General features: G+C 32.6%; 3 protein-coding genes across 3 annotated transcripts; 2 read left to right on the top strand and 1 right to left on the bottom strand.

Annotated features, from left to right (window-relative positions):
* The first annotated feature begins 760 nt into the window (after window positions 1-760).
* LOC127098044 (transcription factor UNE12) lies at window positions 761-4635 on the top strand. Its single transcript, XM_051036545.1, has 6 exons — window positions 761-1352; window positions 1855-1974; window positions 2113-2178; window positions 3059-3124; window positions 3723-3800; window positions 3881-4635. Exons 1-6 carry the CDS (start codon window positions 1056-1058, stop codon window positions 4109-4111), a joined length of 858 nt encoding a protein of 285 aa, XP_050892502.1. The 5' UTR covers window positions 761-1055; the 3' UTR covers window positions 4112-4635.
* Window positions 4636-10222: 5587 nt separating this feature from the next.
* On the top strand, window positions 10223-13008 carry LOC127098042 (protein OSB1, mitochondrial). The gene is made up of 4 exons (XM_051036543.1): window positions 10223-10810; window positions 10915-11005; window positions 11446-11549; window positions 12631-13008. The coding sequence occupies exons 1-4, from the start codon at window positions 10328-10330 to the stop codon at window positions 12817-12819; spliced, it is 867 nt and encodes a 288-aa protein (XP_050892500.1). The 5' UTR covers window positions 10223-10327; the 3' UTR covers window positions 12820-13008.
* Window positions 13009-13809: 801 nt separating this feature from the next.
* Window positions 13810-15033, bottom strand: LOC127098043 (auxin-induced protein 22D). Its single transcript, XM_051036544.1, has 3 exons — window positions 14653-15033; window positions 14269-14565; window positions 13810-14169 (listed from the first exon to the last, which is right to left on the bottom strand). Exons 1-3 carry the CDS (start codon window positions 14904-14906, stop codon window positions 14097-14099), a joined length of 624 nt encoding a protein of 207 aa, XP_050892501.1. The 5' UTR covers window positions 14907-15033; the 3' UTR covers window positions 13810-14096.
* Window positions 15034-15701: the final 668 nt, after the last annotated feature.

Raw genomic sequence — 15701 nt, 5'->3', positions numbered from 1 at the left:
ACGAAAATACACCTCCGTAAGGTTTACGGAGATGCACTTCCGAAATCAAAATAGACACAAACATGTCGCATGTCTCAAAATCAGCATTGGTTGTATGTGTTTCTGGTGCGTTAGAATATATATTTCTGGAATCTAGAGGTATTATTAAATTTTCAAGAGGTGTGCTAGTAATTTATAAGATGCATTAAGAAATTCTCTTATTTTATCTCCTCCAAACTAGAATATCCTATATGAATTGGATATTGGGTTTGATTAAACTCAATCAAAACCGGCGTACACCCCTGAGTAGGGGTGTTCGCGATTTGATTTGAATTAGTTTTGAGGTAAAAATCCATCCAATCCAAAAATAAATTTTCTCGTGGTTCGTTTCGGATTTGGATGATTAAATAAAAAAATAATCCGATCTGATTCAATTTTATGCGGTTTAATTTAAATCGATTTTTGAATATCTAAATTATAAATTAATTTTTTATTAAAATTATAATTTTTTTAATAAAAAATATATTTAATATAATATATAACATAGTATATTAAAAGTTTAGATTAAACTAAACTAATAAATATTATAAAAAAAATCATGAATAAAAAATTAACACATAAAAATATATATATATTGATTTAAATCAATTTTAGAAAATCAATTCGAAATCTGATGCAAACACATTCAATAATATTTGATTTTTTTTAATTGATTTGCAATATTTATTTGAAACGGTATAGATTTTAAGATCAATAGCTCGGAGTATAGAAGAATGATTGTTATCTAATTTAACCCTGGAAAAAATAAATCCAAATCCCCTCTTGTCTTGAGAGTATGAACTCTCAAACACCATTTTCAAATGAGAAAGAGTAGAAAATAAGCTGAAAAAGCAACAACAGCACACATAACAATAATTAACCAAACAAACCCCAAAAAACTATAAAAAAAAACTGAAAAATTATCTTGTCTACTTCATCTAGTAGTAGATTACTAAAACTCTATTTTCTCTCTATACCAAAAGTAAAGTACCATTATCTCAACTCGTTTTCCAAACTCAACCGAGTTGAACCGAGTCATGTCGAATCATCCTTCCGATACTCCCGCCGATGATTTCCTGGAGCAAATTCTCGGCCTCCCGAATTTCACCTCCGCCGACGGAACCGACGCCTCTTCATTAGCTTCTCCGATGATGATGCAGCTTAACTCCGGCGACGCTGCTACTCATCTTGCTGCCGGAGCGGGATTTCATGCACCGGTCTACCATTTGGGCCTGAGCTTGGACCAGGGTACGGGAGGGTTCTTGAAGCCCGATGATGCTTCCGGGAGTGGCAAACGATTCCGGGAAGATGTTGTTGATACCAGACCTAAGAATGTAACATAGCATAACCTTTTTCATTTCAATTTATTTTTCTCTTCCTATTAATTCAATTGCATTAGTTAAACTTTTATGAAACTATTTTATTTTCAATAATGTTTTAAGTTTTGGTGATTGTGAATTTGTGATCATCTATTTAAGTTTAGCTTCATTTTGGTGAGGAATTGTGTATTACTGTTTATCTAAGTTTGAGAGTCGCGGTTGAATACGGCTGATGTAGCCTCAAACGCAGTTGCATTGTAGTTTCAACAATATCAAAAACTGTTATTTTGCGGCCCCGACTGTGGTTCGGTTGCAGGGCTTTATTTAAAACCTTGTTATGTGGTTTTGTTTGTTATAAATGTAATAGACAGTGTGCAAGTTTCGTTATGCTTCTTTCCGTTAGTCCTTGGTGAAGGGTTGATCATTTATGCAGTTCAATTGGTAGTACCTTATATTATGCTTCTTTCCGTTCGTCTTTTCCTTTTTTCTGTCTTAATTTTATTTTAAGTTTTTTCAGACTTTTCATGGGCAGCCCATGCCGACTACAGTTCCTACTGCTCCACATCCACCAGCAATGCGTCCTAGAGTGCGGGCAAGAAGAGGACAGGCTACAGATCCACACAGCATTGCTGAAAGGGTTGGCTCTAGGATCTTTTCTAAAATATGGATTTTCTGCTTGTTAATAATGCTTAATGTTGAATGAGGATTAAATCACATTGCTAATATCTTGATATGTTGATGTTTCTTTACTCTTCTTTTTGCCATTCAATAACAGTTGCGTAGAGAAAGAATAGCCGAAAGAATCAGGGCTTTGCAAGAACTTGTTCCTAGTGTCAACAAGGTATGTGACTTCTACGTGATTTTTTTTACTGCAACTATAAGAAAAGTTATTAAGATCTCGAGATTAACGATTTGGATAGAAAGATGGTTCTGGATAAAACATTATGGCGAAAGTTGATCCATGTAGCCGATCCTACTTAGTGGGATAAGTCTTGGTTGTTGTTGTATATGTACTGTTTGTACTTGTCTATAGAACTTGTGCAATTAGGTAAGGATGAACCTTTTCATATTTACTCTAAAGTGAGAAAAAGATAAATCGGCCACCCACCCAACATTTGGTACAGCTTGTTAATTATTGCCTGAAACAAAAACAGTGCTGAAAATGGAGCTTTAGGGGTGATTTGACTGATTTGTCTAGTTGTTAGGCATCTGTTATTTGATAGAATCTTGGTAGATATTGTTCATTGCATATTTGGTCTGAACATAACGATCTATAGATCTGCAATGACGCTGGTTGTGTCTGTTTCCACTTGAAGGATGAAATTCATTCTAACTGTGTTTGAGTTTGAAAAATGACATGTACATCAAGAAATATTTAATGCTCAAATCACTTTTAGGTTGAACTTGTGCCCTTAAATATAAGTCCTCCAAATAGTCATATCTCACATGTTTTCTGTTTTGCCGGTAAATAGTTTCTTGTTTATTACAATTAGTCTGGGAAACAATCCTATCAATAGGTTAAAAAAATCAGGACAAAATCAGCATATATTCTGATTAGGCATATGCAAAAAATTTAGAGTTCTAAAGTATGAAATGAGTCTTCTGGATTTTGAGATATAGAGATTTTTTTATGATTTAGTTTTGGTCTGATGACTTTTTCTTGGTCTTCTGCATAATCTTTTCATTGTTTCTAATACTATGTGTATTTGTGCTTCATTCAGACAGATCGAGCTGCCATGCTGGATGAAATTGTAGATTATGTCAAATTCTTAAGGCTTCAAGTGAAGGTTAGTGCTTTTGTGATTGGCATGGATTGCACATTTGATTTCTATCCTTGTTAGGTCTAAATTTATAATTAAATTTATCTTGGGTGGGATTTGTTGCTTATTCTGTTAAACCCGTTTAGTGTTTATCTATGTCTTTTGACCTCTCATCCCAAGTTATCATCATTTCTTGGGGGTTCAACTGGTAATTATGAGCCTGAGGTGCCACTTTGATATGGGACCCATTAGCCATTGGATTTCATTCCAAAAGAATGGTGTATATCTAAATACAATCAAATGATACCATGTTAATGCTATTTTGCGTTGTTGCTACTTTAACTACCCAATAACACCCAACTATCCAAGGGTCTTCTTGTCTTTCACCAATAGCAAGTCAAATTTTCGATGTGTGAATAGTAAAACCAATTTCTAGTTTTCAACAAAAAAGTTTAACAGTTTCATTGATTTCTCTAGAGATGTGTAGGGAGTACATGCATATTGCTGTTTGTGTATGAAATTGAAATCAAGGTTTTCCATTGGATCCAAATGTATAGTTTTGTCAGCAACATGAAACTAAGAGTGCTGAAAATTTCCAATAATTGTTGATTCATTAATCTTTCAGGTTTTGAGCATGAGTAGATTGGGTGGAGCCGGTGCGGTGGCACCACTAGTAACTGACATCCCATTATCGTCAGTCGAGGTAATTATTCAAACTTTGTAATTGACATAATTCTATCCCTCTCTCCAAACAATTTATCAAATCTATTATTTGATGATCAGGAAGAAGGAACTGAGAGCGGGAGAAACCAACCAGCTTGGGAGAAGTGGTCTAATGATGGCACAGAAAAGCAAGTAGTTAAGCTCATGGAAGAAAATGTTGGTGCTGCGATGCAGTTCCTTCAATCAAAGGCACTCTGCATCATGCCAATCTCACTGGCATCAGCAATATACCAGTCACAACCCTCAGACAACTCAAGTATAGTTAAGCCCGAAACTACTCCTCCTCCATAGACATACCTTCGGTAATATCCAGTGGTCCCATCAAGCGCACACATACTACTTCGGGACTCACCATTTATTTGCATGTTCCTAATCTCCTTAATTTTAGTCATTGATTTGCATCAAGTTGCATTCAAAGTAGGATGCCATAGTCGTTTCTTTTTTGCTGTTGTTTCAGCTTTTGTCAATACAACAGGGTTTAATGTCAATACCTTAAAATGCAAGCAGAGCCTATTTTGTCTTTAGAAAATTTATTGTAAAAGGAAAAAACTTGTCAAAGTTCATTTGATATGCTTTTCCTTTTTGTATAAAAAAGTATGGAGGTTAGTTGAACATGATGTAAGGGCTTTGATAATGGGGTTTTTAGTATTTGTAGTGGAATGTGGGACCTTGTAAAAGCCTAAAAGGTTAGGTTGGATTCCATATCTTTATAAGTGATGTAATTCTTGAGGATTTGAAATGTGGAAGTGCAATGGATAATGGTTGCTTGCTGGTGTTGCAAGTCCAGAAGAAAATGATGGTGCTTTTTTATTTTATTTGAGGTGTGAATCTGTGTGGGCGTGAGTTGATTATTTAAAAAAGTAGTTGGACTTCTTTTTATAATGGGAGGAGAGATGGAATGACAGGTAATATGCTCTCCTAATCCATTGCATATCAATCAGGAACTTATTCTCTATGAAGCACACACTTCTAAAAATAGGTTTGTCGCGGTGTCTACGTCACACATCGGTGTCCAACACTTGTATAACACGCGTATTATACGTGTAAAAAAAGTCAGTGTTTTTAAATAAATGATTTTTTTCTTCTTCTACACTCTTAAAATTGATGTTCAAGACTTGTATGACACTCATACATATTCAACAATTTAGAGAAGTGTAAGAATTTGTTTTTATCTTTGTCTCAACATACCTGATATGTGTTGATGTTGAAGCTAGGTTATCAATGAAAATTAAAGTTAATAATTGATATTTTGATTAAGATATTTATAACTCTTTTAATAATAATAGATGGATTAATGAAGTTCAAATATGAGTTGATGTCTTATATTTTTGACATTATCATTGATAAATGTTCATGTTATATCTAGCTATGACAATGAGGTGGGATGGAGACTGATTTTGCCTCCCCAAACCTAAATCTATAAATAGTTATTGTTCTCCGTCCTGACCTTCAACACGAATGGGAAATTAAAATTCAAACTCGTCCCAAACGATTTAGGTTGTGTTCGGATATCTCCGTCTCATCATCATTCATTTAGTGAAATTAATTTTTACTAATAAAAATATTTATTTTTTTTAAAATTAAATTACATTACAAATAATAAAATAAAATATTCTCAAAAAAATTCTTATATACATTTTAAATATTTTAAATAATAAATACAAATCAAAATATCAAAATATTGATTATATTTAATATTCTAAATTACCATAATTAAATAATAAAGCACATAATTAAATAAACGGAGTGGATTCGGAGTGAATGCTAATATCACCATTATCCCATCTGTCCCCATAATTTGTAATTGAGGAAAATTCAAACATAAATTCAAATCCAATCAAATTGGATTTTTCACTTAAAATTCGAAGTGAATTCGGGTGAATATCCATAAGTATGGGTTATTTGTCATGTCTTATCGCGTTCTCGTGTATGTGTCCGAATAAATTTGTGTTTCATATGCTATTACCATTGAATTGGGGGCTTGGATCCCTCTCTCTCTATGGATTATTTGTCATGTCTTATCGCGTTCTCGTGTAAGGAGAGGAGATAAGAGTCTAGTGAAGAAGAGGATCCAAAATCCTTGACTGGAGGGAAGAGGGAAGATACTTTTAAAGAGAAAGATTTTAATTGAGGGAATGTATGAAATTATATGCTTTATCCTTAAAATAAATAAGATTTTATTAATTACAAAGTTATTTAAGTTTAAATTTAATCAATTATTCTTCCCATTTTAGAGGGGAGCCAAAAAAGTATCAGGGGGTTTTAAATCCCCTCCTTTCTCCTTAAAAAATAGAATCAAATTATTAAAATTTGATCACCTCAAACTCGATAATTTATCTTTCTACCCCACACATTTAACCTGATACCTTATACCAACGATGCTTTTATTTTTATGTCTTTGTTTGATAATTCCGTTTTTTTAAATCACTGTCTATTATCAAATTTTTCAACATAATATCAAATTTTTGTGCTTATATGTAGAAATATTGGATATTGCAAAAAATACTGGATTTTTTTATATGAAGAAATATCATAAATTTCTAAAATTTCAGGTAAATTTTTTTTTTGGTAATTCTATGATTAAATACCGTTTTTTAAATATTTGGTGGATGTATACGAGATATTTCAATAAATTCGATAATCTATATTGCGTTCAGGAAATTTTGAAAAATCCGGTTAATATCAAATATTCTAAAACTTTGAAAAATTCAGGAGGTAATGGTGAGTTTTGAAAAAATTTTGAGTTTTTTTTTTATATTTTTAAAAAATAATATATATATATATATATATATATATATATATATATATATATATATATATATATATATATATATATATATATATATATATATGATAAAATATATACACATAATGCAAAATATTCTACTATATCAATACAAAATAAATTATGTTGACTTCTTAACTTCTTCTTCCCATTGCCTTATAAGTCTCACATATGTTGTTTCCCATGCTCTTGCACCTTCACTACAATTATGTCTCCATCGATCAGTGATGGGAGGCAATGGACAATCGGGCTTCAACTTCACCCGAACCTAATGATTATTATTAACAAAACCAGTTGCAATAAATTTATGTCTACTCACAACTATGGACGGAGATACCATTAATGGGAAGAAAGTGATGTTAAAGTTCCTGGACAACGAGACCAATACGATATTGCATCTAGAAGCAATAGGGTAACTCATATCATAAATCGTCATCCATTTATCACGACATTACACACCCAAGCTAGCTACTCGCAACGAACTCATAACTTCAAAGGTCGTGTCATAGAACCCATTAGAATACGATAGTGTTAATAAACTTCAACATCTAACTGTGTCTGAACCAAAAGCCATGACTCTTCGCCTTATCCAAGTAAACCTGCAATAGAATGAAAACAAAAACTTCCACCTTCTCCCATATCAACAATGTCATCAATGTACTGATGTAAGGAAATAGGAAACTAAGACAAGTAAAGAAGTCTTGAAGACTGACTAGACAGTTGACTTCCAATTGGTTTTGTACATGATCTCTTCATAGTGTGACTTCCTTGTGAGCCCTTAACATATTCCTACTACGAAGGATCACAACGCACATCACTCTTTTGACCCTTTTTACTCTTCTTAATACCCCTTTTTGGTTTGTACTTCGCTGGTGGTGGACACATACAAGTTGTGGATGGATGTGTTAGTTCCCAGACTTTTTTCTTCATCACCCTATGGCCTACAATATCCAATTTACTGACATACCTCTTCACGCTCTTCTTATAAATCCAATTGTGTCCCACTATCTTCTTGAGTAACCTCATGTCTTCAATGTATAATTTCTTCCAAAATACATGAACCGATTCTAATGGAACATACTCACCTTGTATTTGAAGACTCACAAGTTGACACACACAAGGTAACCCGTGCGTTGATGAAGTAACCACATGCATCTTGTTCAGAACCAATTTTTTTACCCTTTCAAATGTGTTGTATACACTGTCTTGAAATGAAGTCGTGCAATTTAGAGTAAAATGGAGTGTTATACCGATGCTCAATGTTGGTAATACTTTTTTTGAAATGATTCTCTGATTGAACTAAGTTGCAACTTCAACATGGTGTTCACAACATCCCAACTTTTGCGTAAATTTCCACGGCTAGTAGTCAACATGTTTTTTAGTCTTTGTTTATGATAAAAGTTATTTGGTTAATCTCCCTGAGGTGATTCAAGTGGGATCATAATTGTCCTGTTTGTAGGGGGTATTGGTTGTTTGTCCGTTCTTCCTCGATGGGAAGCATTTTTTATACCTATCATGCCTCCAAAGGCCCTTTAAGAAGAGTCCCTCTGAATTCCATGTTTTTTTGGTGCCAGTAACGTCTGACGTCCTCTTTTCATTCAAGAATGAGATAAATAATATGCTAAACCACAAATATCATTAACAACTAATTCAAATATAAGACATTAATTTTATTTATTACATATTTCTATAATATTGTTTTATAGGGTTGCGTATGCTCATTGAAGACTCAAAACCATGTTGAATACCAGTCAAGGAGATTTGTGCAGATGTCGGAACGTAATCAACACCATATTGAAAATACAACTAGGTGTAATTAGAGTATCATTTAAAAAAAATATTGTCAACATTGAACATTTGTATAACACTCAATTTTACTTGAGATTGCACAAATTTGTCTCAAGATACTATATATAACATTTTTCAAAGGAGTTGGAAAGAGTAAAAAGAATTGGTGTTGACAAAGATGCATGTGGATGTTTCATTAGGACAAGACATGGGTTACCTTATGCATGTAAACTTGCAGGTCTTCAAATACAAAGTTATCTTGTTTAACTGGAATCCATTAATGTATTTTGGATGAAATTACACATTTAAGAGTATGAAGTTATTGAAGAAGAGAATGGTACACAATTGGACTTAGACGAAGAATGTGAAGAGTTGAAGAGGTATTTCAGCATCTTGGATATTGTTGGCCAAAAGGTGATGAAGATTGAAGAAAAAAATGTGTGAACTTACATATCCATGCACAATTTCTACATGTCCACCACCAGTTAAGTTCAAGCCAGAAAAGGGAGTTAAGAAAAATAAACAGGGGAAAGAGAGTGATATGCATCATGATCCTTCACATTGGAAGTATTTTGATGCCTCACATAGAAGTTAAACATCCAAGAGATCATCTAGTAGAGCTCCATTAAATCAACTGTCTAGCAAGTCTTCAAGACATCTGTATTTGTCTCAATTTCCCTCTTTTCTTGTGTGACTATATTGAAGATATTATAGATGTGGAGGCTGATGGAAATTATGGTTTCTGCACTATTGGATATTTACTTGGGTGGGGTGAAGATTCATGGTCATTGGTTCGATCACAACTTAATGGTGAAGTTTATCAAAACAATCATTTGTATTCCAAAGTTTTTTATGATACACTCTCAAAAGTTAGGAGTTCATTGCAAATATTTGGCTTGGGTATTCAAGATCGTGAAAATGACGATTCCTGACATCAGTTACCCTATTGCTTTTAGTATAATGTGATATTGGTATCATTGTCTAGTAACCTTAACATCACTTTCTTCCCACTTGTGGTATCTCCATCTATGTCTGCGAGTAGACATAAAACTATTGCAATTGATTTTGTTAACAAAAATCATTGGATTCAGGTAAAATTGAAACTCGATTGTCCATTGTCTCCCGTCATTGATCGCTAGAAAGAGAACTGTAATGAGGTAAAATAGCATATGAAAGAGCATATGCAGAACATATAAGGCATTGGGAAGAAGAAGTCAAGAAGTCAACATAATTTATATTATATTTTGTTGTGTAGTTAGTATTATATTGATATTTTTGCAAGGTTGTAATTGTACCGACACTTTTGTATGATATGTCATGTTATAATTTTGTATGTTAAGTTCATGTTATGTTATATTCATATCTTCCTTTCTCTCATATTATGATTTTGCTATCTCTTCCACTTCTTCTCACTAAACACAACAACTTTAAAAGAAAAATACTATTCTTCTATCGGATATTAAAAAAATCCGACCACACCTATACCTAGACCCATACGCTTACCGAATATTTTAAAATATCCGATAACCAAATTATAACCTTATTGGCAATTGTAAAATATTTGGTATGCAATATCCTTTTTATCGATTGTTATAGAAATTTCGAAAAAATATTTAATTTTATAATCTTTTTTTGAAAAATGATTTATATAAGATATTCCTGAAAGTCAGGTATAACCCCCATAAATTTAATACCGACAATTTTAAAAAATATGTGAAAATGTATGAATTATATAAAAAATCTGGTATTGTAGAAAAATATAAAACACAAAAATTGAATAGATAAAACTATAGAAAAATATAAAACACATAAGTTGAATAGATAAAACTACTGTAAAAGTCCTGTATTGTGAATGTAAATATGCCAAAGCCCAATTTCAATTTGATATGTGAAAGTAAAAGCGCCAATTCCTCAGTGAAACTGCAAGAGCAGAAATGGCATTGGAGCAAACAGTTTCATCAACCAGTTTGAGAAACCTCATCACCTTCCCTCAAAACCCTAATTTCATCCCCAAATTCAAACCACCATGTTTCACTACACTTCCTTCCAAAATCACCCATAGAAATTTCAACTTTAACCTAAAATTAAACTGCTCCAATTCCACCCCCAATGTAGCATACCCTAAACCTTCTGAAATTCCATGGAACAAAGAACTCTGCAACTCCGTCAATTTAATCGGCTTCGTCGCGAACCCCGTCGAAATCAAACACCTTCCCTCCGGGAAATCCGTCGCGTGGACTCGCCTCTCCGTCAAGAAAAACGCTACGCAAACATCATGGATTCATTTGACATTTTGGGATGAGCTTGCTCATGTTGCTTCTCAGCATCTTCTGAAAGGTCACCAGATTCATGTTTCTGGTCGTCTTGTTACTGACACTGTTGATTCTGCTGAAGGCAAACAACAAACGTACTATAAGGTTTTCGCAACCGCCAATTTTCACTTTTGATTCTGGAAACTTTGATTTATATACAGAACAATTTAACTAAATTGAATGACACTGTGTTGCGGTTTTTTGTTTAGGTGGTTGCTCAGCAGGTGAGTTTCATTGATAGAACTGAGTTGCCCGCGCCGTCACATGATAAGGACTTTGATTTCATAACATCTGACGATGGTATGTTATATTTTTATTTGGATAGACAGCTTATTTAAGAACTTATAGCATAAGTGATTATCATGAATGTGTTTTGGTATAAGTCATTTCTATTACAAAAGATAAAATAAAGTAAAAAAATTCCATTAATTTATGTTATTTTCGCAAGCTGTCATTGAGAGCTTAAGGAAATAAGTTGAAAACAGTTTATGCACAAGTTCTACGTCGTGTCTCATAAGTTGTCCCCAATAGTCATGTGTCATAAACCTTGACTTTTCTGACATGTGTCGTATGAGTATCATACAAATATCGGACCCTGATGTGTGTCAGACACTGCGACATGCCTACTGTAGAAATCACAAATAAGTGAATTCAAAAGGATCTAAGTGGAATGTAGTATGAGCTTCACCGGGTTTTGCTTTTTACTGAGTAATTTTTGAGCATTTTATAAATTGTTTCAGGTAAAAAGAGTTATGCAGCAAGTAATATTACTGGTTCTGTTGTTGAACTATGGCAAGTTTTCTTTGCTAACCCTGGGGAGTGGTGGGACAATAGGCGGAACAAGGTAATGTTAATAAATCTTGTGAAATAAGAAAAGTTGCATATTTATCTGTAATGTTAGGGTCTCTTCAAGTGATTGTTTCGACTTACAAGTTTTATGTTGCGTACGAGTTGATTATTGCTAGCATGCCATTGTATTTGGAGTTAATCATCTTTCAAATGTTATGATATCAACCTTAACCACATTCTTTCAACTTATCTTTCAACAATTTCCTTCATTTAATTTTCCATGCATCGAAGTTTAAGACAGGGTAGTTTGCCCCATTACATAGTTAGGACTTGCCATGATAAACCAAGGTTTATGTTGTTACTAGCAAATAACTTGTTCCTAAAGGATAAGTTTCTAACTTTGAACCCAAAGTTCTTGTACAGATAAACAATTTTATAGTTCTTCACGTTTTGGAGAAGTTTTTATGAACTTATAGTTGTTCACAAACAAGCTATTTGAGAAAGTTGTGTAATGGTTCAGACGTGGAAGCTAATTTCAAATTCCTCAAGAAATTGTTGTCAAAAAAACATTTAATTATTACACGATTGTTTATCGATCTCTTTTTGCATACCCTATGCTATGCCCCTTTTGCATCAATGAGAAAACTTCTCCCATCCAAAAATAATTATTTTTTCCCTGTACAAGGATTTTACTATTTCTATCTTGGTATAATTGTCAAGAATTGAACCGTACCTTTGTTCGGTACCTTTACCATTAAGAATTAGATGCCTTCCCCGGCAGGAAAGCATGTATCAACCGTGAAGGAAACGATTCCAATATTTTGTAGCTTGCATTATATTTGAGTCTGTGATTTACTTTTATGAACCAAGATCAATATTATTAATAATGATTCAAACAAAACGACATCTTGATTACTGCACATTTATCCAATATTCTTGTTACCCTGGGTTTCTTTACTTGGATTAACATGGAGAACTATCTTCATCTTTTAATAACCATGTCTAATTCGTAGTTGTAACCACTACCGATGAATAACATTTTGTTTACAAGTTGCATCCTCCATTTCGTTCTATGAGTAGTTGTTATGAATTTCTCATGTGTTGTATCTTGACAAACATTTCTGAAAATTTCGCAGAGGAACCCCAAAGCTCCTGATTTTAAGCACAAAGATACAGGAGAAGCTCTGTGGATCGATAGTAGATCCACTCCACCATGGGTCAAATCCCAATTGGAAATATTAGACAAGAGGATGGGGTCGTATACCAGTCAAAATGGTAGGATGGCTGTAGATATGGTTAGCCCAGATGAAATATTGTCTTTCTAAAAGCTATGCCAAACGATGCGCAATGTAGTATAGTCTATTTCAACTGTGAAACTTCTCTGTGAAGTTTGAATTTTTCCAGTAAAATTAGGTTCTACAGGCATATTGTTTATAGTTTCTGTCTGGTGAATTAGTATATTTTTGCCTATGCAACCGATATTAATTTTTAATGTGGAAAAAGTGTACCAAAAATGACCTGTTCATAGTGATACCAACACAACACCAACACTGACGACATGTTAATAAAGGTAATAATTTAAAAAAAATGTCGGTATCCTACTGGTTTTAGACACCGAGCAATTTCGGTGTACAAAGATAGAAATTTAGTGAGTTCTTTGGACCTTGTTGCATAAATGTATGATATATCTTAATCAAGTCTCTATGTTGTGTAAATAGAGATAATAGCAGATTCATAAAGGACAAAAGCACAAGTAATTAAAGCAAATTTCTGGGATAAGGATTCATGTATCTTGTTCTACTTTTAGATTGATGAGTTTGAGACGTAACCATGGTTGCCAACTGTTGTAGACCAAACCCTCCAGTTAATGTTGCACTGTCACAGGTATGGACACTGTTTGACCCACCACAATGAAAGGGGTTTTGAACCCTGATCTCTTGATTGAGCAGTAACTTATTATCACAGTATAGTTATACACCAGAACTAAATATACAATCTTGAGGTAGCTTTTTTTTTTCCCGATTAACCAAAGGTTTGATCATCTCCATAGAGATTATAATGTAAAGTTTTGTTTTAAGTTGAGACATTTTTAATCAACTCTAGATTCATGTTGATATTTTTTCAGAATCAACTTTTTATTCATCTTCAAAGTTCTCCAAAACATGAGAAGAAAAGAAAAAAATTGACAAACTATTTGAAACTACTATTATTTGTTGATTTGTTGATACTTTTGTATGTATACAACACTTGAAATCAAGTACAAACATAGATCAGATCAAATAAAAACCAAATCATATTACAGAAAAAAAAGAATGAAAATTGCACCTTCTTCATGGATCCTCTTGTATACATAATTTATTCGTAAACAGATACACATATATATATATAAGACAGAATGAAATATTATGTATGTATATATATAACCTCTGTACAATTAAAACAGCATTTGCTTCTCATTCTTTCTTTCACACTGGCTTCGAAGATTTAGAACAACATTTATCCTTAATGAACCAGAGACAACTACATGTGAAAATAAAAATAATAAAAGAAAAATACAAGTTTTTCTATGTGTCTCTATCTTTTTAATCCTTTGCTTTTTGTTTCAAAAACAACCCAATCCTTTTGCTTCAGATCCTTTCATAATTCTCAACCTCTTACAAGAAGACATGAACATTCTGCAATTAACACAACCAAAACATCTCCATAAGATAACAATATTAATCAAATGTTTACTTAAAAAAGAACATGAATATGAATGAATATATAGAACTTACTCCCAAGGAACATCTCCAACAAGCATCCAATCACCATCTTTATCTTCATAAGTTGGAACAAATTCAGATCCATTATACCCTTCTCTTTCAGAATATTCACCAAATGTACACTTGAACATATTTCCCAAAACTTCAAGAAGTTCTGAGTAGCTCTTGTAAACTTTGAGATCTATCTTTCTTAAATAAGGTGCACCAGCCATACTCACTTTCATGTACATACCAACTTCTTCAACCTTCTTCTGTTGTAAACTGTTCTTCCTATAAGATCTAATTGGTGGCCATCCAACTACTTGTGCCCTGCATAGTATAAAACACAACTCAATCAATATTCATATTCTTTTCCAATATTGAAAATATTATTTGAAAAAGTTATGATGTGCTTACTTTGAAGGTGGAGGAGCATTATCTTGATCATCTGTGATATCAGAATCATTACAAGTATTAATCCTTTTGGTCTTGTTGATGGACTCTATCTCCGTTGATTCAGGTGAAGATCTCTTGTTGCTTCTAAGAATAGTGAAATTGGATGGAAGTTTTTCGACCTCATGATCATCCTCAGTACCGGGTAATCCTAACCTTAACTCCGTGGCTTTGAGGTTCAGTTCTGTTTCATGGTTTCTTGCGAATGAGTTTTCCATTTCTTGATGTGAATGTGTTGAACTGAGAATGAGAATTGAGATGGTTGAAGAAAAGGAATAAGATGCGGTTGATGTAAGAGTGGATGTTGTAGCTCATGAATTTTATAGAAACATTAGTGTGGGACAATATCTAGGTGACTTATTCTCTTGTGGTGAATGAATTGGAACATAATGATGAAATCTGAATTCACCTTCGTTTGTCACACGCGCTTAGTCACGAACCAATCAAGTCTTGACAGGATAGGATAGGGGTCTTTAAACTAGATGTGGGTAAATCGATATTTTAGTTATTAAAAATTACTCCTATTTGATTATATATATATATATATATATATATATATATATATATATATATATATATATATATATATATATATATATATATATATAGATATATATATATATATATATATATATATATATATATATATACTAGTATCTTTTTGTCTTTCTCTCACATCTCATTTTTAAAACTCTTTGCAATTTCTTTTTCATCAAAAGCGATAAAAATCAACCAAAAGCCAAAAGCGCCATACTATTAGTGCCTTAAAAGTATTTTTGAATAAAAATATAGAGAAATGTTAAAATAATATAAATTTATTGAGTATTTTATTTATATTAAATTTAAAGAATTTTATTGAAAATAAAAAATAAAAAATTATTTATTCATTATATATAAGGTAAATGTTAAATTATTTATTATTAATATTTTAAATTTTGGAAAACGATTCTCATATTTTATGAAAATTTTAAATTCACTTTTAAATTTTTTAAAAAACTATAAATAAATCTCTA

This window comes from Lathyrus oleraceus, chromosome 6, assembly GCF_024323335.1.
Source record: "Lathyrus oleraceus cultivar Zhongwan6 chromosome 6, CAAS_Psat_ZW6_1.0, whole genome shotgun sequence".
Taxonomy (NCBI): Eukaryota; Viridiplantae; Streptophyta; class Magnoliopsida; order Fabales; family Fabaceae; genus Lathyrus; species Lathyrus oleraceus.
This window is presented reverse-complemented; position numbering and strand designations above follow the sequence as displayed.

Bases quoted from the DNA above. Each gene is read 5' to 3' on its own strand.
- LOC127098043 (XM_051036544.1), bottom strand. From the start codon at position 14,906: ATGGAAAACTCATTCGCAAGAAACCATGAAACAGAACTGAACCTCAAA. The intron at 14,566-14,652 runs GTAAGCACATCA...TATACTATGCAG, and splicing joins AATGCTCCTCCACCTTCAAA to GGCACAAGTAGTTGGATGGC. The intron at 14,170-14,268 runs GTAAGTTCTATA...TGTTAATTGCAG, and splicing joins GTTGGAGATGTTCCTTGGGA to AATGTTCATGTCTTCTTGTA.
- LOC127098042 (XM_051036543.1), top strand. From the start codon at position 10,328: ATGGCATTGGAGCAAACAGTTTCATCAACCAGTTTGAGAAACCTCATC. The intron at 11,006-11,445 runs GTATGTTATATT...AAATTGTTTCAG, and splicing joins TTTCATAACATCTGACGATG to GTAAAAAGAGTTATGCAGCA. The intron at 11,550-12,630 runs GTAATGTTAATA...AAAATTTCGCAG, and splicing joins GGGACAATAGGCGGAACAAG to AGGAACCCCAAAGCTCCTGA.
- LOC127098044 (XM_051036545.1), top strand. From the start codon at position 1,056: ATGTCGAATCATCCTTCCGATACTCCCGCCGATGATTTCCTGGAGCAA. The intron at 1,975-2,112 runs GTTGGCTCTAGG...ATTCAATAACAG, and splicing joins CACACAGCATTGCTGAAAGG to TTGCGTAGAGAAAGAATAGC. The intron at 3,801-3,880 runs GTAATTATTCAA...TTTGATGATCAG, and splicing joins TCCCATTATCGTCAGTCGAG to GAAGAAGGAACTGAGAGCGG.